This window comes from Microplitis mediator, chromosome 2 (genome assembly GCF_029852145.1).
Source record: "Microplitis mediator isolate UGA2020A chromosome 2, iyMicMedi2.1, whole genome shotgun sequence".
Taxonomy (NCBI): Eukaryota; Metazoa; Arthropoda; class Insecta; order Hymenoptera; family Braconidae; genus Microplitis; species Microplitis mediator.
In genome coordinates, this window is record NC_079970.1 from 22303217 (window position 1) to 22328333 (window position 25117).

The window sequence follows — 25117 nt, forward strand, 5'->3', positions numbered from 1 at the left end:
TACGTCGTATGCGCAATAATACAGCTGTGTGGGTTGTTCTCTGTACGCATAGATGCCAATTCGCAGTCGACTCAGCATTTGCTTAGCAGCTAATTTATAAAATGTCTTCGGAAAATAAAGCGTTACATACCGTTGCTTCTAGCATTACTAAATTTTCAACGGAATTTTACAAGGTTTGCTATTTTATTTTAATTCACCACCCATACAAATAAATAAAAGTGTTAATAAAAAATTATTATTATTTTTGCTGAATATTTTTTTTAGGCGTTAGCGGAAAATGAAAAATCAAACTTTATCTGTTCGCCGATCAGTGTATCGATGGTATTATCTATGGTTACTTATGGAGCTCGTGGAAATACTGAGAAAGAACTGCGTAGTGTATTGGGATTATCTGAAGACGATCAACTCAACAAAGATGGTTTTCAATCACTCATCGATAGTTTGAATGTGAGTTTTTAAATAAATTTACTTTAGATGTCACTTGAATACTTTATGTAAGTTACCTTCTGCTTATTTGGTAGGCCGTTGAAACAGTTGTGCTCAATTTGGCCAATAAAATTTACTTTAACACGAAATTCAACGTGAAACCTGAATTCAAAAAATTAACAGAAACGACATTTCGATCTGTATCAGAGATAATTGATTTTGGAAATACTTCAGAAGCCAGCAAAACTATTAACAGTTGGTGTGAAGAAAAAACTAACAATTGTATCAAAAATGTTGTACAGCCAGGTCAGTTATTCTTATCAGTTTTATTAGCAGATCTACTTACAGCTTCATTGCAATAAACAAAAAATTTTACAGGTGATTTAATCGATTCCCAAATGGTTCTCGTAAACGCTGTGTACTTCAAAGGAGAATGGAAATGGCAATTTGATCCTAAACGCACGAAACCAGAGCCGTTTCATATCGATAAAAATACTACTAAGGATGTACCAATGATGTACAAAAAAGCTAGATATAACAACAACGAATTGGCTGATCTTGACGCTAAATTTATCGAACTTCGTTACAAAGTATATTCATTACTACTTTAAATATTTACAATCAAAAAATAACTTTTCAATAATATTTATATTTTTTAATAGAGAGACGATGAAAAGATACCTGTCACGATGTTTATTATTTTGCCAAATGAAATTGACGGAGTAAATACACTAGAGACAAAATTAGAGACGATTAATTTCAAGGATTTGCATGAAAATTCAAATATTAAAGAGTGTGAATTGTGGCTTCCTAAATTTAAAGCCGAGAGTACACTCGATCTAGAAAAAACTTTATCAAAAGTAAATCCTCTTCAATTTTGACTTTTAATATAAAAATTATTGCAATAACTAATGACCGTTGGTTTTTTTTTAGGTCGGCCTGAAAGGAATTTTCGAATCATCAGCAGAATTCAGCGGTATTGACGAATCAGGACAATTGAGTGTCAGCAAAGTAATACAAAAAACTTTTCTAGAAGTCAATGAAGTAGGAAGTGAAGCTGCATCAGCATCTGGTAATATTTTCCCTAATGCGTACACGAGAAATTATCGTCGTTTGAACTGCTATGGTTTCATAGCAAAGCCGGGCCATGTTGACTACCTGTCGGAAATTGAAATAAACACATGCAAAACTTACTATGTATGATCATAGTATGTTTCAATTTCTGCAGGTGGTCAACATGATCTGACTTTACTATGACACCATAGCATTTCAAACAACGATAATTTCTCCGAGTATTGATTTTAAATTAGTTACTAATGTCTATTTTCATTGTAATGACGTATAATATTTTTTTGAACAGTAATGATGATAAGAAAAAAATGTTGTTTGGCTGACCCAATATCCTTCAATGTAAACAGACCATTTCTGTGTGTAATAGTCGCCACAGAAACTGGAACACTACTCTTTAATGGGCGTATTATCGATCCAACTGTCCATTAAATTAAAAAATGTATTCATATTGAATTATTTAACTGTTGGCTAACAAAAGCTATGTGATTTTTTTCTGTACAAATACAGTAAATAAAAAATAAAACTATAACACGATTCAGCTTAGAAGTTATTGTCCTTTACCATATCAACTAACCTTGAAACTAGAATTAATTATTTTTGTATCAATCTAATAAAAAAATTTGGTAAATAATATATCTCATTAATTGAACAATTTTATACGGTAAGTATATGAATAATTTATAATGGAAATTCTCGGATTCCACTACTTATAAGTATTTGTAAGATAAATATAAATATTTAAAGTATTAATCATCTATATTTACATTGAATTCTAACCGTACATTTGAAATTAAATAACATAGTAGAGTTGAGAGCAGACAATATAAATAAATGAATGGAGCTAATTTAAGATGAACATTGAAATTCCTCTGCTCAAGGATTTGAGGAAATGAATATTTCTCGCGAAAAAAAATTAATTTCCTGATAAATAAGATTTTTATAAATCGAGTCGATCATACTTGATAGTATAAGGCTTCAAATAAATATAAAGAATCGGAACACTTTGTTAAAATCAGCATTAGTAAATAAAAATAAAAGTAATCAGTTAGTAACCCACGTGACATTACGTCATCTGCGCGCTCATGCAGCTGTGTAGGTTGCTTCCCGTACGAACAGACGCCAATTCGCGGTCAACTCAGTATTTGCATAGCGGAAATATATAAAATGTCTTCAGAAAATCAAGCGTTACATGCCGTTGCTTCTAGCATTACTAAATTTTCAACGGACTTTTACAAGGTTTGCTATTTTATTTTAATTCACCACCCATACAAATAAATAAAAGTGTTGATAAAAAATTATTATTATTTTTGCTGAATATTTTCTTTAGGCGTTAGCGGAAAATGAAAAATCAAACTTTATCTGTTCGCCGATCAGTGTATCGATGGTATTATCTATGGTTACTTATGGAGCTCGTGGAAATACTGAGAAAGAACTGCGTAGTGTATTGGGATTATCTGAAGACGATCAACTCAATAAAGACGGTTTTCAATCACTCATCGATAATTTGAATGTGAGTTTTTAAAGAATTTTATTTTAGATGTTACTTGAATACTTTATGTAAGATATCTTTTGCTTATTTGGTAGGCCGTTGAAACAGTTGTGCTCAATTTGGCCAATAAAATTTACTTTAACACGAAATTCAACGTGAAACCTGAATTCAAAAAATTAACAGAAACGTCATTTCGATCTGTATCAGAGATAATTGATTTTGGAAATACTTCAGAAGCCAGCAAAACTATTAACAGTTGGTGTGAAGAAAAAACTAACAATTGTATCAAAAATGTTGTACAGCCAGGTCAGTTATTCTTATCTGTTTTATTAGCAGATCTACTTGCAGCTTCATTGCAATAAACAAAACATTTTATAGGTGATTTGATCGATTCCCAAATGGTTCTCGTAAACGCTGTGTACTTCAAAGGCGAGTGGAAATGGCAATTTGATCCTAAGCGCACGAAACCAGAGCCGTTTCACATCGATAAAAATACTACTAAAGATGTACCGATGATGATCAAAACTACCAGATATAACACCAACGAATTGGCTGATCTTGACGCTAAATTTATCGAACTTCGCTACAAAGTACATTCATAACTACTTCAAATATTTACAGTCGCAAAATAACGATTACATTATTCATATTTTTAATAGAGCAATGAGCCAAACCACCACCCTATTACCATGTTTATTATTTTGCCAGATGAAATCAACAATATAAATACCCTAGAGAGTAAAGTGCATACTATTAATTTCAAGGATTTACATGATAATTCAATTTATAAAGACTGCACCTTGCGGCTCCCTAAATTTAAAGTCGAGAGTACGTTTGATCTAGAGAAAACTTTATCCAAAGTAAATCCTCTTTCAATTTATGAATTTTATTATAAAAATTAATGCAATAACTAATGACCGTTGGTTTTTTTTTAGGTCGGCCTGAAAGGAATTTTCGAACCATCAGCAGACTTTAGCGGAATTGACGAATCAGGACAATTGAGTGTCAGTAAAGTAATACAAAAAACTTTTCTAGAAGTCGATGAAGTAGGAAGTGAAGCAGCATCAGCATCCGGTAATCTTTTCTCACATACATATTAATTTGAAACTGATTATTTAAATTTATTTTCATTTTAATAACGTCTTCTTATTTCCATAGCAATGTCAATAATGAAGCGAATGGGTTCCTGTCGACCCCCAATATCATTTACTGTAGACAGACCATTTCTGTGTGTGATCGTCGCCACAGAAACTGGAGCACCGCTTTTTAACGGACGTATCATCGATCCAACTGTCCATTAAATTTAAAAAAAAATATTTATGTTTAATTATATAATTGCTGACATAATAAAAGCACTTGTATTTTTTTTTGTACAATTACAGTAAATAAAAAAAAACTAAATCACGGTTCAGTCCACAAGTCATTGACCTTTTTTTTTATCTTATTGACTAACCTTGAAACCGAAAAAAAAAACACTTTTTTATCAAAGAATTAAAATAATAATTCTATGTAATAATTTACACGTTCATACGCTAAATACATCGATGATTCATCGCGGAAATTCTTGGATTACATCACTCATAAGCGTTCGAGATAAAAATAGATACTGCAATTATTCATATTGACGTTTACTTTAAATTATAAATTAAAAATTAAATAACGTAGTTGAGTTAAAGACAAACAAAATAAATAAATGAATAGAGTTAATTTAAAATGAACATTGAAATTTTTCTGTTCATGGCTTTTAAAAACGAAAAAAAAATTTTAAAGCTAAAAAATATCATTTTGAGAAAAAATAAAAATTTTTTAAATTAACCGCGAAATTAGGCTTTGAATGATAGTACTAAGTCCGGAGTTGAGTAGAATTAACATTAAAAAATAAAAGCAAAAATAATCAGCAAATAACCCACGTGACTTTACGTCATCGCAGCAATAGTCTAGTGTAGCAGGCGTTGTCTGCGCTATACTACGAAAAGGCGCCAGTTCGTCGCATGTATTCAGAGAGAGACCTTCAATCGATCGCGGCTCTAGAATACAGTTCACGTTCAGCGCTCATTCGCGACACAAATCCTTCGCACAATGTCTACACCTGTGAATCAGGCTTTACATACCGTAGCTACAGGTATCAGTAAATTTTCGACTGAATTTTACAAGGTACTGTACACAGATTCACGATTTTTATAAAAAAAAAATAAGCGGTAATAATAAATATTTTTTTTTGTGTTGAATGTTTAATTTAGTCTTTGGCGGAAGATGAAACGTCAAATTTTATCTGTTCGCCACTCAGTGTATCAATGGTATTATCTATGGTTACTTATGGGGCACGCGGACAGACTGAGAAAGAACTGCGTAGTGCATTGAGATTGTCTGAAGATGATCAAATCAATAAAAATGGGTTCCAATCACTTATTGATGCTTTGAATGTAAGTCTATAAAAAATATTACTTTAGATTTTTTAAATACTTCATTATTACAATTATTTTCTAATTATTTTGTAGGCAGTTAAAAAAGTTGAGCTTCGTTTAGCCAATAAGATTTACTTCAACGTAGGGCTTGACGTTAAATCTGAATTTAAAATTTTAACAGAAACTACATTTCGATCTGTATCAGAGACAATTGATTTCGGAAAAACTGTAGAGGCCAGCAAGACCATCAATAGTTGGTGTGAAGAAAAAACTAACAATCGTATAAAGGATGTCATACAACCAGGCAAGTTATTTTTATCGATTGGTATCAATAGTTCTATTTAAAGCTTTAATGTGTAGATTGGTTGCGTGACGCGATTATCAGATTCAAAATATCCGATAGATAACATAGTGTAGATGTACATGTAATTTTGTCCCAGATATTGTGTCTTTTCTGATAATGACACAGGCTACTGATGGCTTCAAAGATACAACTGTTTTAGAATTTAAAAAAAAATCACAGTAATTTATGAATAACGTAACGAAAAAATATTACAGATGATTTGTCAGACGCAGAGATGGTTTTGGTGAATGCTGTTTATTTCAAAGGGCATTGGAAACAACAATTCGATCCTGATTCAACTGAACTTAGACCATTCCATATTGACGAGAATACTACGAAAGATGTACCAATGATGTTCAACAGAGCTACTTATAATTTCAATGAACTTCCAGCGCTTGATGCCACTTTTATTGAACTTCCTTACGAAGTATATATTTACTTTTTCAATTCTAATGATTGTCTTTCAACTAATCAATCAAACATATTTTTTAGAGTAATAATTCGAGCGATTCCATGAGCATGTTTATTATTTTACCGAATCAAATAAACGGTTTGAAGAAAATTGAAAGTAATTTAGATGGAATTAACTTCAAAGATCTCCACAACAGTCGCGGATCTATGGAGGTTGAATTACAGCTTCCGAAATTCAAAGTTGAGAGTAAATTCGGGCTTGAAAATACTCTTTCTAAAGTGAGTTTCGCTAAAATTACAATAAATTTTTTTATCTACTGCTAAAATTTTCTAATAATTATTTCGTCAATTTTTCAGATGGGAGTAAAAGAAATTTTTGGAAATTCTGCCGATTTCCGAGGTATTTCCGAAACTGCACAACTGAAAGTTAGCAAAGTAATTCAAAAAGCTTTCATCGAAGTGAACGAAGAAGGAAGTGAAGCTGCAGCCGTAACCGGTAAGTTTCACTTTAACGATTCTATTTTTTTTGTATTCATTTCACTACTGAAATTAATGTTTTGAATTTGTTATTGAAAATCGTCAATCACTTTGTTCGTTAAAATAATTGTGGTGAATTATTATTTTTTCTTGGAGCTATGTTAATGATGAGATGCAGTTTACCTATATCGATTCCATTCGTTGTGGATAAACCATTTATTTGTGCTATTGTGGCAACTGAAACTGGAACGCAACTATTCAACGCCCGTGTCGTCGATCCTATTCAAGCTTAATTCATTTATCGTCACGGCTTTTCTATGTTTATTTACTCTTCCATTTATTTAAAACGAAAATTGACTATAGATGTTAAAGCAAATAGCTATATTTATATAAATAATAAATAAAAATGGCTTCGAGTAGAATAATATCTTGTATAGTTTGATTGCTATTTAATTTATTATCAACTACAAACGTAATTAAGAAAATAAATTTGCATGTTAATTTGTAAAAAATAATTGCTGAATAAAATGATAATAAAATAAACCCCTGGTTAATTATTAAAAATTAATAAATCAGATAACAAGATAAATTATATACTACGAATCAGGTTGTGAATAATAACTCATATAATAGTTGATATATGCGAGTGAATTAAATTATTTATGGTATCAATAATAAATAAATTTTCTGATTTCTGTTACAGGTATGATAGCAGTAGCCTACTGTTTGGTAGAGACACCATCGATTATAGTGAACAGACCTTTTTTCTGTGCAATAGTGGCAACTGATACGGGAATGCAACTTTTTAAAGCACGCATTAATGATCCGACATTAATTTAAATTTTATTCTGCTAAGTTGTAATTAAAAGTATTAACAGCGAGCTAATATAAAAATATATATAAAAAAAGCTAATTAAAATATGTAATAAATACAGTGTATGCACGTTAGATTATATTACAGTTATGTCTTTCTTACGATATAATACGTTCCACCTACTCGAATCTACTTGACTTCCAATACACTTATATAGATATATACACTCGCTGAGCTTGTAACTGATACCGCGGTTTTATTACTATTTAATTAATTTTTTTATTGAACAATTGCATGGAAAATTACGTTTATTTAACGGAGCTCAGAGACGCTCTGTAGATCATCTTGGTCTAACAAACGCGACTATATTATTACTGATATTAATGTACATTCTTTGCCAGAAAAACAACTAGTAATTAAACTAATTTATAATATTATTTATTATTTTTAATTTTATTTTTTTTCCTACGCAACCGCCAGTGCGACCGGTTCGCTAACGAATATCTTTATGGATTTAAATTTCTTCATAAATGTTGGTTTCATTTTTTTTTTCTAATTAATTAATTTTTTTTTTTTTGACTCACCCATCCCCCGCTTGCGGTTTTGTAAATTAGTCTCAATGTTTGATAAAATAAAAGAGTATCCAGATTTAATGAAAAACACTTACCTAAAACAAAAAAAAAAAATAAATGTATTATTAGTGATTGAAATAAATGTAAATCTGAAATTTAAAAAATAAATAATTAAATCTATAACATTGACATTACTGTAGATTTTTAATAAAATCACTACCCTAATTGTTTGATCTATTTATTTTGAATGAAATTTTCCTAAAAAAAATTTGTAAGATAATTACTTATATAAAAAATACAAATGTGCATGTACTGCTAAATTATTACATCAATAACAAAATAACGTTTCTTTCCCGCTCGTTTGTGGGTGTGTGTGTGTATGCATCTGTGTATCGATATGAAACAGCAATTCTTTGAGCTCGGAGAGCTCAAAAAAACATGAACAATCATGTTTTCAAGCTCTCTGAACTATTTACACAATAAGATACATTCGAATCAAGATATGAAAGGGAATGCGCGCGCACTTGCGCGCGAAACATGGATTCGAGTTGAGTTAAAAACAAACAAGATAAAAATATAAATGAATAGGGCTAAGTTATAATGAACAGTGGAATTTCTCTACTCATGAATTTTGAGAAATGAATGTTTAGAGTTGAAAAATATAATTTTAATAAAAAATAAGAATTTTTTTAAATCAAGCGCGCTGTTGGCCATTGAGTTATAAGTAACAAGTCCGAAGACTTGAGAAGAGTCAGTATGGTAGAATAAAAATAAAAATAATCAGCAAATAACCCACGAAATTTTGCGTCGTCACAGCAATAGTTTAGTAGCAGGCGTTGTCTGCACTATACTACGAAATGATGCCAGTTGGTCGCCAATATTTAGAGAGAGACCTTCAGTCGTTCGCGGTTCTAGTATAAAGTTTACGTTCAGAGCACATTCACGACGCACATCCTTTGCACAATGTCTAAACCTGTGAATCAGGCTTTGCATACCGTAGCTACAGGTATCAGTAAATTTTCGTCTGAATTTTACAAGGTACTGTACACAGATTCTCGATTTTTATAAAAAAATTAATAAGCGGTAATAATAAATATTTTTTTTTCTGTTGAATATTTAATTTAGTCTTTGGCGGAAGATGAAACATCAAATTTTATCTGTTCGCCACTCAGTGTGTCAATGGTATTATCTATGGTTACTTTTGGGGCACGCGGACAGACTGAAAAAGAACTGCGTAGTGCATTGAGATTGTCTGAAGATGATCAAATCAATAAAAATGGGCTCCAATCACTTATTGATACTTTGAATGTAAGTCTATAAAAAATATTAATTTAGATTTTTCAAGTACTTCATTATTACAATTATTTTCTAATTACTTTGTAGGCCGTTGAAAAAGTTGAGCTCCGTTTAGCCAATAAGATTTACATCAACATAGGACTTGACGTTAAATCTGAGTTCAAAGTTTTAACGGAAACTACATTTCGATCTGTATCAGAGACAATTGATTTCGGAAAAACAGTAGAGGCCAGCAAGACCATCAATAGTTGGTGTGAAGAAAAAACTAACAATCGTATAAAAGATCTCGTGAAACCAGGCAAGTTATCTTTATCGATTGCTATCAATAATTCTATTTAGAGCTTTAATGTGTAGATTGGTTGCGTGGCGCGATTATCGGAATCAAAATATCCGATAGATAGCATAGTGTAGATGTACATGTAATTTTGTCCCAAATATTGTGTTTTTTCTGATAATGACACAGGCTACTAATGGTCTGAAAGATATTTATATTTTAGATAAAAAAGAACCACAATAATTTGTGAATAACGTAACGAAAAAATATTACAGCTGATTTGAATGGCGTAGTGATGGTTATGGTGAATGCTGTTTATTTCAAAGGACATTGGGAAGAGAAATTTGATCCTGATTTAACTGAACTTAGACCATTCCATATTGACGAGAATACTACGAAAGATGTACCAATGATGCGCAAAGAAGCTTATTATAATATTAATAGACTTCCAGAGCTTGAGGCTTATTGTATTGAGCTGCCTTACAAAGTATATTTTTTTAAAAGTTTGACAATAATTATTTAATTACTTAATTGAATATATTTTTCAGAGTAATAACTCAAGTGATTCCATCAGTATGTTTATCATTTTCCCGACTGAAATTAACGGTTTGAAGAAAATTGAAAGTAATTTCCATGAAATCAACTTCAAAAATCTTCACAACCAACACATAATGGATATTGTATTAATGCTCCCGAAATTTAAAGTTGAGAGTAAATTTGCGCTTAAAAGTACTCTTTCTAAAGTGAGTTTTACTTAAATTATTATAATTTTTTTTTCTACTGCTAAAATTCTCTAATAATTATTTTTTCAATTATTCAGATGGGAGTAGAAGAAATTTTTGAAGATTCTGCTGATTTTCGAGGTATTTCCGAAACTGCACCACTGAAAGTTAGTAGAGTTATTCAAAAAGCTTTCATCGAAGTAAACGAAGAAGGAAGTGAAGCTGCAGCCGTAACTGGTAAGTTTCTTTTCAATGATTCTATTTTTATTGTATTCATTTCGCTACTGAAATTAATGTTATAAATTTGTTATTAAAAATCGTCAATCACTTTGTTCGTCAAAATAATTGTGGTGAATTATTATTATTTTTTCTTGAAGATGCGGAATTTCAATGCTGTGCACCAAGGCAATTCATCGTGGATAAACCATTTCTTTGTGTTATTGTGGCAACTGACACAGGAACACAGCTATTCAACGCCCGTGTCGTCGATCCCAGTCAAACTTAAATCTCTTTATTGCTATGGCTCTTTTATAATTATATATTTTTTCATTGTTTCAAACAAAATTTGATAATCTATGTTAAAAATAAATATTTCAATCTATAAAATTGATATTACTTTAGATTTAAAATCAAAACAATCCCTAACTGTTGTATCTGTTCATTTGTCAACACAATTTTCCTTTAAAAACATCATGAAATAATTACTTATATAAAAAAATTTAAAATTACATGTCCTGATAATTAATTAAATTAATTACAAAATACTGTTTCCTAATTGTTTGTGTGTTGTGGGTATGTGTGTGTGTTTTTGTAAGTATTTGGGTATCTGCATAATGAATGACCTTTAGTATAATGGATAACATTCGAAACGGAAAAAAAACTTGTTTATCAATCAACAAAAAATAACAAGGTTTGAAATATAGAGTATTTATCGACAAAGTTATTTGATCACATAAATCGTAAGTGATCGTAGGATAAAAATAGAAATTGCAATTATTAAAATTATTTGTATTAACGTTTAATCAGTAGCATACATGGAAAATTAAGAAGATGAAAATTAAATAACCCAGTCAAAAAAAAGAGGCATTGAAAGTATGTGCATACACTTTTCCGAATACCTGATTAACTAGAGACAGCATAAAAAATTTACAGAATGATATACATATAAATTAAGATATGAAAGATGACGCACGCGCACTTGCGCACGAAACATGGATTCGAGTTGAGTTGAAAACAAACAAAATAAATATATAAATGAATAGGGCTAAGTTATAATGAACAGTGGAATTTCTCTACTCATGAATTTTGAGAAATGAATGTTTAGAGTTAAAAAATATAATTTTAATAAAAAATAAAAATTTTTTTAAATCAAGCGCGCTGTTGGCCATTGAGTTATAAGTAACAAGTCCGAAAACTTGAGAAGAGTCAGTATGGTAGAATAAAAATAAAAATAATCAGCAAATAACCCACGAAATTTTGCGTCGTCACAGCAATAGTTTAATAGCAGGCGTTGTCTGTACTATACTACGAAATGATGCCAGTTGGTCGCAAATATTCAGAGAGAGACCTTCAGTCGTTCGCGATTCTAGTATAAAGTTCACGTTCAGCGCTCATTCGCGACACAAATCCTTCGCACAATGTCTACACCTGATAATCAAGCTTTACAAACCGTTGCTACAGGTATCAGTAAATTTTCGACTGAATTTTACAAGGTACTTTACACAGATTCACGATTTTTATAAAAAAAATAAATAAGCGGTAATAATAAATATTTTTTTTTTCTGTTGAATATTTAATTTAGGCTTTGGCGGAAGATGAAACGTCAAATTTTATCTGTTCGCCACTCAGTGTGTCAATGGTATTATCTATGGTTACTTTTGGGGCACGCGGACAGACTGAAAAAAAACTGCGTAGTACATTAAGATTGTCTGAAGATAATCAAATCAATAAAAATGGGTTCCAATCACTTATTGATACTTTGAATGCAAGTTTATAAAAAATGTTAATTTAGATTTTTTAAATACTTCATTATTTTCTAATTATTTTGTAGGCAGTTAAAAAAGTTGAGCTCCGTTTAGCCAATAAGATTTACTTCAACGTAGGACTTGACGTTAAATCTGAGTTCAAAGTTTTAACGGAAACTACATTTCGATCTGTATCAGAGACAATTGATTTCGGAAAAACAGTAGAGGCCAGCAAGACCATCAATAGTTGGTGTGAAGAAAAGACTAACAATCGTATAAAGGATGTCATACAACCAGGCAAGTTATTTTTATCGATTGCTATCAATAATTCTATTTAGAGCTTCAATGTGTAGATTGGTTGCGTGACGCGATTATCAGAATCAAAATATCCGATAGATAACATAGTGTAGATGTACATATAATTTTGTCCCAAATATTGGGTTTTTTCTGATAATGACACAGGCTACTAATGGTGTGACAGATATTTATATTTTAGATAAAAAAGAACCACAATAATTTGTGAATAACGTAACGAAAAAATATTACAGATGATTTGTCAGGCGCGGATATGGTTTTGGTGAATGCTGTTTATTTCAAAGGACATTGGAAAGACAAATTTGATCCTAATTCAACTACACTTAGACGATTTCATATTGACGAAAATACTACGAAAGATGTACCAATGATGCGCAAAAAAGCTTATTACAATATTAATAGACTTCCAGAGCTTGAGGCTTATTGTATTGAGCTGCCTTACAAAGTATATTTTTTTAAATGTTTGACAATAATTATTTAATTAATTAATCGAATATATTTTCCAGAGTAATAATTCAAGTGATTCTATCAGTATGTTTATCATTTTTCCAACTGAAATTAACGGTTTGAAGAAAATTGAAAGTAATTTTCATGAAATTAACTTCAAAAATCTTCACAACCAACACATTATGGAAATTATATTAACGCTTCCGAAATTTAAAGTTGAAAGTAAATTCGGGCTTGAAAGTACTCTTTCTAAAGTGAGTTTCATTAAAATTACAATAAATTTTTTTTCTACTACTAAAATTTTCTCATAATTATTTTGTCGATTATTCAGATGGGAGTAAAAGAAATTTTTGAAAATTCTGCTGATTTTCGAGGTATATCCGAAACTGCACAACTTAAAGTTAGTAAAGTAATTCAAAAAGCTTTTATCGAAGTGAACGAAGAAGGAAGTGAAGCTGCAGCCGCAACTAGTAAGTTTCCCTTCAATGATTCTATTTTTATTGTATTCATTTCGCTACTGCAATCAATGCTATGAATTTGTTATCAAAAATCGTCAATCACTTTGTTCGTTAATATAATCGTTGTGTATTGTTATTTTTTTTTCTTGGAGATATGGACATTTTGATGTGCCTACCAAGGAAATTCATCGTGGATAAACCATTTATTGTTGCTATTGTGGCAACTGAAACTGGAACGCAACTATTCAACGCCCGTGTCGTCGATCCCAGTCAAAATTGATTTCTTCATTATCATTGCTCTTTTATATTTATATGTTTTTTCATTGTTTCAAACAAAACTTGAATATCCATGTTAAAAATAAATAGTTTAATCTATAACATTGATGTTACTTTAGATTTTAAATCAAAACATTGCCCTAATTGTTTTATCTGTTTATTTGTCAATAAAAATTTCCTTTAAAAATATTATTAAATAATTATTCAGAGGAGAGTGGGGCAAAGTGGGCCTCTGGGGGCAAAATGGGCTGACATTTATATTACATATAAGCCCTCATTTCTTAAGGGGCCCATTTTGCCCCACTCTCCCCTATATAAAAAATACAAATTTGCATGTCCTGATAAAATCTTAAATCAATAACAAAATACTGTTTCCTTATCGTTTGTGTGTGTATGTGTGTTTTTGTGTGTATCTGGGTATCTGCATAAAATAACAGTTCTTAGTGTGCGAAGAGCTCAAAAACATATAAAAAATAATGCTTTTGAGCTCCGTGAGCTCGAACACAGCGAAAAGTTATTGGGTCGGCCTACAGGCTTCTCCGTTTTTCAAATTTCTTCAAAACAGGCGCATTTAATTAAAAATAATAAAAAACACGATTCAGTTAACAAATCAATGACCTTTAGTATAATGGATAACATTCGAAACGGGAAAAAAACTTGTTTATCAATCAACTCAAAAAATAACAAGCCTATGAAATAATTTACTGTATTAAAACCATACGTTCATAGGTTTGAAATATAGAGTATTTAGGTAACACGACAATTGACCCACGACAAAATACCCGCTGCCAAAATACCCGCAAACCAAAACACCCGCAATCTAAAACATCCGCCACACGGTGTGATGCTTTTTGGGACCAAGACAATTCATTCCCGACAATTCATCTCGAAAATCAATTAAAGAAAAAAAAAAAGAAAGGAGAAAAAAATCTCTGTTTTTTTTCCGTGAAAAAAGAGTATCTCAATAAGGGGGTCCAGGGGCGAAGCCCCGGTAGGGTTCAGGGACCTAGTGCAATTTTTGACATTTTTTTACGTGTGGGTATATTCTGTTAATTGCACACACAAAATATTCATGAAAAAAGGGCGCTATTTTTCCGAATACCTGATCGGCTAGAGACAGCATAAAAAATTAACAGAATAATATGCGTTCAAATTAAGATATAAAAAGTGACGCACGCGCACTTGCGCGCGAAACATGGATTCGAGTTGAGTTAAAAACAAACAAAATAAATACATAAACGAATAGAGCCACAGTACGATGAACAGTGGAATTCCTCTATTCAAGGATTTTGAGAAACAAATATCGAGAGTTGAAAAATATAATTTTGAAAAAAATTAGTTTTTTTAAGTTAAGCGCGATATTGGGAAATAAATTATAGTAACAAGTCCAGCAACTTGAGTAGAATCAGTAGTAAACGATAAAGATAATAATAATCGGCAAATAACCCACGTGATTTTGCGTCATCGCAGCAATAGTTTCGTAGCTAGCGTTGTCGGCGCTATACTACAAAAAGACGCCAGTTTGACGCATATATTCAGAGAGAGACCTTCATTCAATCGCGATTCGAGTATATAGTTCACGTTCAGAGCACATTCACGACGCACATCCTTTGCACGATGTCTACACTTGATAATCAAGCTTTAGATACCGTAGCTACAGGTATCAGTAAATTTTCGACTGAATTTTACAAGGTACTGTACACAGATTCACGATTTTTATAAAAAAAAAAATAAGCGGTAATAATAAATATTTTTTTTTGTGTTGAATATTTAATTTAGTCTTTGGCGGAAGATGAAACATCAAATTTTATCTGTTCGCCACTCAGTGTCTCAATGGTATTATCTATGGTTACTTATGGGGCACGCGGACAGACTGAAAAAGAACTGCGTAGTGCATTGAGATTGTCTAAAGATGATCAAATCAATAAAAATGGGTTCCAATCACTTATTGATACTTTGAATGTAAGTTTATAAAAAATATTAATTTAGATTTTTCAAGTACTTCATTATTACAATTATTTTCTAATTATTTTGTAGGCTGTTAAAAAAGTTGAGCTTCGTTTAGCCAATAAGATTTACTTCAACACAGGGTTCGACGTTAAATCTGAATTCAAAGTCTTAACGGAAACTACATTTCGATCTGTATCAGAGATAATTGATTTTGGAAAAACTGAAGAGGCCAGCAAGACCATCAATAGTTGGTGCGAAGAAAAAACTAACAATCGTATAAAAGATGTCATACAACCGAGTAAGCTATTTTTATTGATTTGTCTCAATAGTTATAATTAAACCTTCAATGCATAGATTGGTTGCGTGACGACGATCAAAACCCAAATATTCGATAGATAAAACGATGTAGATGTTCAGGTAATTTCGTCCTAGACATTGTATTTTTCTAATAATGACATACGCTACCAATGGTCTTAAAGATGTAACTATTTCAGTTAAACAAAAGAACCACAATAAGTTATGAATAACGTAACGAAAAAATATTACAGATGATTTGACAGGCGCGGAGATGGTTTTGGTCAATGCTGTTTATTTCAAAGGACACTGGAAAAAAAAATTTGATCCTACATCAACTTCACCTAAACCATTCCATATTGACGAAAATACTACGAAAGATGTACCAATGATGTACCAAAACGCTTATTATAAGTTCAATGAACTTCCAGCGCTTGAGGCCACTTGTATTGAGCTTCCTTACAAAGTATACTTTTTTTCAAATTTTAACAATTATCTGTTAACTAATTAATCAAATGCATTTTTCAGAGTAACAATTCGAGTGATTCTATCAGTATGTTCATCATTTTACCGAATCAAATAAAAGGTTTGAAGAAAATTGAAAGCAATTTACATGAAATCAATTTCAAAGATCTTCACAACCGCAGATCTATGGAAATTACCTTACTGCTTCCAAAATTTAAAGTTGAAAGTAGATTTGAGCTTCAAAATACTCTTTCTAAAGTGAGTTTCACTAGAATCATTATTATAATTTTTTTTACTATTGCTAAAATTTTCTAATAATTATTTTGTTAATTATTCAGATGGGAGTAAAAGAAATTTTTGAAGATTCTGCCGATCTCCGAGGTATTGCCGAACCTGCACAACTAAAAGTTAGTAAAGTATTTCAAAAAGCTTTCATCGAAGTAAACGAAGACGGAAGTGAAGCCGCAGCCGTAACCAGTAAGTTTCACTTCAACGATTCTTTTTTTTCGTATTCATTACGTAATCGAAATTAATGTTATAATTTTGTTATTAAAAATCGTCAATAACTTTTTACATTTAAGTAATTGTAAATTATGATTTTTTTTTTAAAGCAATGAGATTCCTGAGCTGCCGTTTTCCAACGAAATTCGTTGTGGATAAACCATTTATTTGTGCTATTGTGGCAACTGAAACTGGAACGCAACTATTCAACGCCCGTGTCGTCGATCCTACTCAAGCTTAATTCATTTCTCATCTTAGCTTTTCTATATTTATATACTCTTTCATTTATTTTAAACAAAAATCGACTATAGATGTTAAGCAAATAACTATTCATGAACTACTTATAATTAAGATACAATAAAAAAAAATATAAATAATTAAGAGTAAATAAATTTTTGTATAATTTGATCGTTAATTTGTAAGAAGTAATTACTAAATAAAATGATAATAAAATAGACTCCTGGTTAGTTATTAAAATTATTAACTCAGATAACACGATAAATTATAGACTAAGAATCAGGTTGTGAATAATAACTCATAATATTTGCTATGCGAGTTAATTAAATTATTAATGAATTGAAAATAAACATTTTTCCGATGTCTGTTACAGCTAAGATAGCAGTAGCCTACTGTTTGGTATCGACACCATCAATTATAGCGAGCAGACCTTTTTTATGTGCAATAGTGGCAACTGATATAGGAACGCAACTATTTAATACACGCATTAATGATCTAGCTTTAATTTAAATTTTATTCTGCTACGTTATAATTAAAACTAATAACAGCGAGCTCATATGAAAATATATATAAAAAAAAAACTAAATAAAATATGTAATAAATACAGTGTATGCACGTTAGATTATATTACAGTTATATCTTTCTTACGATATAATACGTTCCACCTACTCGAATCTATTTGACTTCCAATATACTTATATAGATATATATATACACTCGCTGAGCTCGTAACTGATACCGTGGGTATATTACTATTTTATTAATTTTTTTATCGAACAACATCAGATCAATGACGACGCATCTTACGCGAAGAATCATCGGCATGAGATTACGTTTATTTAACGGAGCTCAGAGACGCTCTGTAGATCATCTTGGTCTAACAAACGCGACTGTATTATTACTGCTATAATGTACATTCTTTGCCAGAAAAACGACTAGTAATTAAACTAATTTATAATATTATTTTTTATTTTTTTTTTTTACCTACGCAACCGCCAGTGCGACCGGTTCGCTAACGAATTTATTTATGGATTTAAATTTCTCCATAAATGTTGGTTTCATTTTTTTTCTAATTAATTAATTTTTTTTTGACTTACCCATCCCCCGCATGCGCTTTTGTAAATTAGTATCAGTATTTGATAAAATAAAAGAGTATCCAGATTAAATGACAAACACTTACCTAAAACAAAAAAAATAAATATATTATTAGTAATTGAAATAAATGTTAATCGGAAATTTAAGAAATAAATCTTTCAATTTGTATCCGTAGTATTACTTTAAATTTAAAATTAAATTCTAATTCAATTCCCTAATTGTTTCTTGTATTTATTTATAAGCAGAATTTGCTTTAAAAAACCTTACAAATTGCATACTCGTAATAAATAAATACAAATGTGCATGTCCTGATGAATTATTAAATCAATAATAAAATAACGTTTCTTTCCCCTTCCTCCCAGCAATTATTGAAAAAGTAAATGAAGGCAGAGAAACAGCCGGCATACCGTAAAGTTAATTTTTAAATATTCAGTTATTATTAATCAACAGGAAAAAAAATTATTTTCTAATTTACTCCAATAGCATCTAATTATTTAATAATAAAATCAAAATATTATAATTCAATAAGACTTTATCAGAACAAATACTTGTGTAGTAATTATCTAGAACTGCAAATGTATCGAAAAGAAAAAAGTTTGGTAAATCCAAAAGTGCACGACTCTTAATGGTCATTTGCAAAAAAAAAAGAAAAAGAAAAATGTACATTAAAAGTTTCAAGGACATTTTTTTTTCCTTTCTATTACACTAGAAATTTAAATTTCGCTCCGAAAAATAGTCAGATGTATTTTCTCGCGCAGGCGCGACTGGTGTGACGAAAGTATATGTAAAAAACATGTATAGATATACAAAATTAGTTAAGTTCTTCTTAGTAATTATAACTAAATGGGGTCGAATTTGATGGCCATTTATAACGCACTTTTTTTTCGGCCCTTAAAATAATCTTTTAAAAAAAAAAGTGATCCAAATAATGGCTTTTTTCTCGAGTTTTTGTGTTTGCAGGTTACGGACACTTTTTCTACTGCTCGACGGGAAAATTTTCTTTTACATTTTGATGCTTTTTAGTTATTTAATACATCAAATTAGTCTTTAAAAGCAATAAAATTAATCCTTATTAAATTCTCTATCCGATGATGTGTAACTTGGTTAAGCTCCGTGGGCTAACAAGAGTAAAACAGTAAAAACAGTAGGGAAAAAGAGGCAAACTGAATTTTCCGATCGTGAAGCACACTCTACCCGCATGAAAAAAATTTATAAAAAAAATATATTTTAAATAGCTAACTTTTGGCCGATTTTCGTATATATTTTATATATTTTAAACATATTAAAAATATATCTTAGAATATATAAAAAATACGTGTGTAAAAATATACAAAAAATGTATTTTTTTTATATTTAAAATATAAAAGAAATATAGGTATGGTAATATAAAAAAAATATATAAGTAATATACTTTTAAGTTAATCACCAACATAGAAAATGAAATATAAAAAATGTATTTTTTGTATATTTTTATACATCTATTTTTTATACATTCTAAGATATATTTTTAATATAATTAAAATAAATAAAATATATACGAAAATCGGCCAAAAGTTAGCTATTTAAAATATATTTTTTATACATATTTTATATATTTTTTATGTATTTTTTTTTTATGAAAAATATATTTTTTTTATAAATTTTTTTTATGGGGGTAATGCTTCGCATTAAGAGTCGTGCAAAAGTATATAATTTAATTGCAGCTGATAAAAAAATTTATAAATAAGTAGCCAAAGATACTTAGGTAATAATTTCAATGAAAACTGACTATTTATGATAGAAATGACAAATGCGGTGTTTATTGTCTTCGCAGGTTGTTTATAATAAAAAAAACCCCAACCTTGTAACATTATCACTTACTAAGTACTTTGAAAATTTTTTTTATTGTAGATCGTGTGTTTTTCATTACTTCTATTGATATATTTCGATCATGACCCAATTATTCGATAAATAAAAGAAGTAAAAATATTTTTATTGGTTACAAATTCCTAAAAATTTATATTTAAAAAAATATTGCATAAAAAATGATGATTGATGAATCTTTTTTTTAAAATGCCTCAATGTTAATTGACACTGTAAACATGCAACACTTGAGGTCACTTCGAATCACACATATAAACCTAATTTACGTTTTATTTAGTTCAATATAATTGAAGTTTTATATTTTTAAATAATAAGAGAACACACCTCTTGATAATCTGTTATCATGTATATAGAAACGATACAATTACTCAATACATGTAATTACTCAATGTTTGATAAAGTCAAATATACTTGACGAATCCATTACATATTTTAATCTTTATCGAATAAAATATAATACCATAGACAAATAGAGTATCCCCCCTTCCTCCTCTTTATCAGTATTTATTTTTTTGGTTTTTAAGTCAATGCATAATTCTATGTGATCTCTTTATATTTTAAATAGTCCGTTTTTTTATCATAAATTCAGTCGGTTTTTGACTGTCAATCCGATCGGTCACGACTAAAATAAAAAATTGTGCTACCGGCTTTTTAATTTGGAAAATATAAATAAAGCTAAAAAAATTGTTTTGTTTATTTAGAAGAAATTGTTTGTTACTCCATAAAAAATTTTTAGTATCAACGGGATAATCACTAATATTTTGTCTTGATCAATTTTACAATTGAAATCATCATAATTTTTTTTTTTTAATTTAATACATTGAAGTAAATAAAAACATTTAACACAAACTATGTGAAAAAAAAAGTTTCAATAAAACTACAGTGTAAACTCATGTACTTTTTTTTTAATGAGATTAAATAGTTTTTTTAATTATTAATTTGAATTCTTAAAAAGTAAAAACAATTAAAGTATATGATTAATAATTTTTGAGCAGTGATTAAAATTTTTTTGAATGAATACCGATATTTATTATTAGAATCAAGGATATTTTAATTCTCATAACAACGTCAGTTGTTGAAAAGAATTCTTAATCTTAAATTCTTACGACGCCACTATACGACTTTGAGAAAACTTTGAGGTTTAGTTTTTTGTATTCGAACACCAGGAGCCGCCAAGCGAACAACTTCGTAGTGTAAACTTTTGTTTTCTGTGTAGTTTTTTAATAAAATTTTTTTTTAGTCGCTTTGCATCTTGAATAAATAAATAAATAAATAAAAATGACTCGATGTAAGTTCAAATATTTAATTACTTTAATTAAATAATTAAAATTTTTTCATTTTGTTTTAGCAATAAATATATACAGTAGTTTAATTATTATATATGTGATTTTACTAACGTTTATTGATGCGTATTCAGTACTGAGTGCAATAAAATCCGAACCGACATTTTATAAATTTTCAACAAAATTTACTGAGGTAAAATTCGATTAATTATTAAAGTAATTTATTTTGCATTAATTTATTATGATTTTTGAAATTATTAATTAAGGTGGCACTGGAAAGTCATAATAATAATTTAATTTGTTCACCACTGAGTGCTGCAATCGCATTGTCAATGATCACATATGGAGTACGTAATAAAAGTGAAGAGGAATTAGTGTCAGCTTTATATTATCCTAAATATAATAAATATAATGCTATTTATAAAATGAAAACATTTTTGGATAATTTGAATGTAAGTATGATTTTTAAATCATCATTTGTGTACAAAAATGATATGATTATTAATTTTTGTTGACAGAGCTTTAAAGATCTTGATTTACATATCGCAAATAAATTATTTATTGCCAAAAAATTTTTAGTAAAGCCACAATTTAAAGAATTAACACGAATATATTATCAATCAGAATCAGAAAATGTTGATTTTACAAAACCACAAGAAGCTGCTGATTTAATAAATAATTGGAGTGCTCGTAATACTAATAATCGTATTAAAGAACTTGTTGAAGCAGGTAATTTATTTAATTATTTAATATAATTTTCGACCCAGATGAGGACTCTAGGGAATTAGGAAATAATTTAACAAGAATTAATATTTAATTAATTGTTCTGTTGCTTGATTGCGACTTCATCAGCAACTTGTTTTAATAATTCAATTGTCTAAGAATTTTAATTGAGACATTGATATCAAATGTATATACTTTTATAATCAGACGCATTTTGATTAATTAATTATGACACAATTATTAAGTTAAATAGGTGATTATAAATGTCACGTCTACTTTTACATAGAAAAAGAATTTTTTGATACAAAAATTTTTTGAAGGGAGAGAAAAACTTTTTTTGAACAAAAATTTATTATTGCCCTTAAAAATTTTTGTTTTTAATTCATAATGCAAAAATTTCTTGGGTCAGGTAAAAACTTTCTTAGGGCAAGTAAAACTTTTTCGCGCCAAGAAATCAGTTTTTCTGTGTACTGTACAAGACACAAGATGATTCGATCGCGGAAGTGTGGAAACGTTCATTTTAAATTTATTTTAAATTATTGTAAAAATTTATTTGAATTATTATCTTTAAGGAAAACTGCACACGATAGATTTCCTTAAAACTTTTGTATACAAAAAAATTTTTTGTCGTCATTTTTATAAAACTTACGTAAACAAACTTCAGAACAATATGAAGTATTTGAAACACTAAAAAAAAAAAAAAATTGGTTTTTATAAAAAATTGATTGTTAAGTTGGTGATTATTATAAATTTTTGAGCACACAAAGTATTCAGGCGTCTAAAAAATTTCTTGTCGCGGAAAAATAATTATTTTATTCAAATTTTGCAGAAAAAAAGGATTAATTTTTAAGTATCCCTCTGTGCCCGGTTTTTATATTTATTTATGGAGAAAGCCTACAACATTAATTTAAAAAATTTTCCTGTAGATAACTTCGATGTCGATACATCTCTCGTTTTGGTAAACGCTATTTACTTAAAAGCGAAATGGTTGAATGCTTTTTATGCTGATAACACAAAATTATTGCCATTTTATATAAATTCAGAAGAGTACAAAAATGTCCCTATGATGTACCAACAAAACGAATTTAAATGCGGCCATATTGAAGATCTTAAAGCAGAATATATTGAACTCCCATATAGGGTAACAAAAAAATTTAATTCATACTTTTAATTAGTAATCAAGAAAACAATAATAATAATAATAATTTGAGTCATCTTAGGGAGTATCTCACATGGGATCAACAGTGAGCATGTACATTTTTCTTCCCTACGAAGGCATTAGTTTAAAAACCATAGAAGAAAATTTACATAAACTTCATGCCACTGATTTTCATCATAACTATAACAGGCTTACAGTTAAATTGCAATTGCCACGATTTAAACTAGACAGTACTATTGATTTAAAGTCTCATCTAATAAAAGTAAGTACTTTATTTATTTATTTTTTAAGTGAACTCACTTGGGTCCCCTTCTATTTATAAACCTTTAGGGGACAGGATAAAAAATTCATGAAAAAAATTCAATGGACCCTTATTCGTACCGCAGTAAAGTGTAGTCTTAAATGTGGGCAGTTTACGCAAACTATTGACTACCCGCTTATTTTATGATAAATTTTCAAAATCAATATTTTAAGAATGAAAAGAAAAATATATTTTTCAAAAAAGAAATCGACGAACAATGAAACGGAGGCGCTACTTGTTTATATTAATTTTGCTTATTGTAACAATTTCTAGACGATACTGTAGAAAAATTACTAAGATTTAAATTAATTTTTTAAAATTTCTTGTAATAAGATTCAATTATAATTTTAAAAATAAATTATTTTTTACAGATGGGTGTTAATGAAATTTTCAAAGCCACAGATAATTTTTATGACATTTCTGATTCACGTCCATTAAAAATAACTAACGTTATACAAAAAGCTTTTATTGACGTTAATGAAAATGGAAGTGAAGCCGGTGCTGTTACTGGTAAATATTTATTCAATTAATTAAAGTTACTTTTTAAAAAAAAAAGAAAACCTTCATAAATAATAAATATAATTGATACCATATTTAATAAACTTTTTTTTAGCATTCCGTGTAGAAAGTAGAATGTTAGACGATTCGAATGTTAAATCTTTCAATGTAAATAGACCATTTATTATGCTTATTTCTACGCCGAGAAATATACTCTTCAGTGCCCGTATTGCCGACCCATCTTTGTAATTACCATTTTTATTATAATTTAAATACGTACTGTAAATTTAATCAAAATAAATTAAATTAGAGCAATTACTCGTTTTTTAATAAAAAATTTTAGTTATTATTTTAAAAAATACACAGAGAAAAAAAAACCTTTACACTAAAAAACAATTTTTTGGGACAAGAAATTTTTTCTCACCCAAAGAGAATTTTTTCTCATCCCACGAAAATTTTTTATTTTAATTCATAATGCAAAAAATTTGTTGGGACAAATAAAAATTTTCTAGGAGCGAGTAAAAGATTTTTACCTCAAGAAATTATTTTCTCTGTACAGGAACTTTGTATTCTCTTCCTATAAGAAATTATGCCATTGAAAATTTTTAATCTATTAAATTTTTAGCGGAAAAATTTGAAGATTTCACTCAAAGTAATTTTCTTAATCGAAGAAATCAAACTTTAGTTCAAAAAATTAATTTTTATTTTCTTCTGTCAAGAAAATTATTTTTCGAGTAAGATATGAAATTAAAAACGCAATAGTTTTTAGCGACTCGCTACTTAAGCAAATATTGCTTTTAAAAATTTCAAAGACTTGTTTGCAATACATATTGGAAATGTATACATATATTTAGTGAATCTATAAATGATTATACGTTGAAATATAAAGTAGTATAATCCAAGAATGAGAATCACAATTCCAAAGTAACTAAACAGCTTGGGGCAATTTTTACTTGGCGTTTAGTCGATGGAATGCTGCCGGTGCTCT

General features: G+C 29.3%; 4 protein-coding genes across 4 annotated transcripts; all 4 read left to right on the top strand.

Annotated features, from left to right (window-relative positions):
* The first annotated feature begins 13 nt into the window (after positions 1-13).
* Positions 14-8013, top strand: LOC130663231 (uncharacterized). The gene is made up of 19 exons (XM_057462352.1): positions 14-173; positions 265-447; positions 522-732; positions 805-1016; positions 1089-1286; positions 1360-1498; positions 1787-1923; positions 3082-3292; positions 3365-3576; positions 3646-3846; positions 3922-4060; positions 4145-4278; positions 5018-5140; positions 5227-5409; positions 5485-5695; positions 5950-6161; positions 6227-6424; positions 6503-6641; positions 7326-8013. The coding sequence occupies exons 1-19, from the start codon at positions 102-104 to the stop codon at positions 7460-7462; spliced, it is 3252 nt and encodes a 1083-aa protein (XP_057318335.1). The 5' UTR covers positions 14-101; the 3' UTR covers positions 7463-8013.
* LOC130664094 (serine protease inhibitor 42Dd-like) lies at positions 2574-4285 on the top strand. Its single transcript, XM_057463857.1, has 7 exons — positions 2574-2733; positions 2825-3007; positions 3082-3292; positions 3365-3576; positions 3646-3814; positions 3922-4060; positions 4145-4285. Exons 1-6 carry the CDS (start codon positions 2662-2664, stop codon positions 3960-3962), a joined length of 888 nt encoding a protein of 295 aa, XP_057319840.1. The 5' UTR covers positions 2574-2661; the 3' UTR covers positions 3963-4060; positions 4145-4285.
* A 327-nt stretch (positions 8014-8340) lies between the features above and the next one.
* Positions 8341-13764, top strand: LOC130663232 (antichymotrypsin-2-like). Its single transcript, XM_057462353.1, has 13 exons — positions 8341-9046; positions 9134-9316; positions 9392-9602; positions 9854-10065; positions 10127-10321; positions 10399-10537; positions 11981-12012; positions 12102-12288; positions 12355-12561; positions 12813-13024; positions 13086-13280; positions 13358-13496; positions 13637-13764. The coding sequence occupies exons 1-13, from the start codon at positions 8972-8974 to the stop codon at positions 13762-13764; spliced, it is 2115 nt and encodes a 704-aa protein (XP_057318336.1). The 5' UTR covers positions 8341-8971.
* Positions 13765-15039: 1275 nt separating this feature from the next.
* Positions 15040-24436, top strand: LOC130663233 (uncharacterized). The gene is made up of 14 exons (XM_057462354.1): positions 15040-15452; positions 15540-15722; positions 15798-16008; positions 16259-16470; positions 16533-16727; positions 16808-16946; positions 21439-21453; positions 21514-21641; positions 21715-21900; positions 21967-22177; positions 23098-23312; positions 23392-23592; positions 24003-24141; positions 24245-24436. The coding sequence occupies exons 1-14, from the start codon at positions 15378-15380 to the stop codon at positions 24376-24378; spliced, it is 2244 nt and encodes a 747-aa protein (XP_057318337.1). The 5' UTR covers positions 15040-15377; the 3' UTR covers positions 24379-24436.
* Positions 24437-25117: the final 681 nt, after the last annotated feature.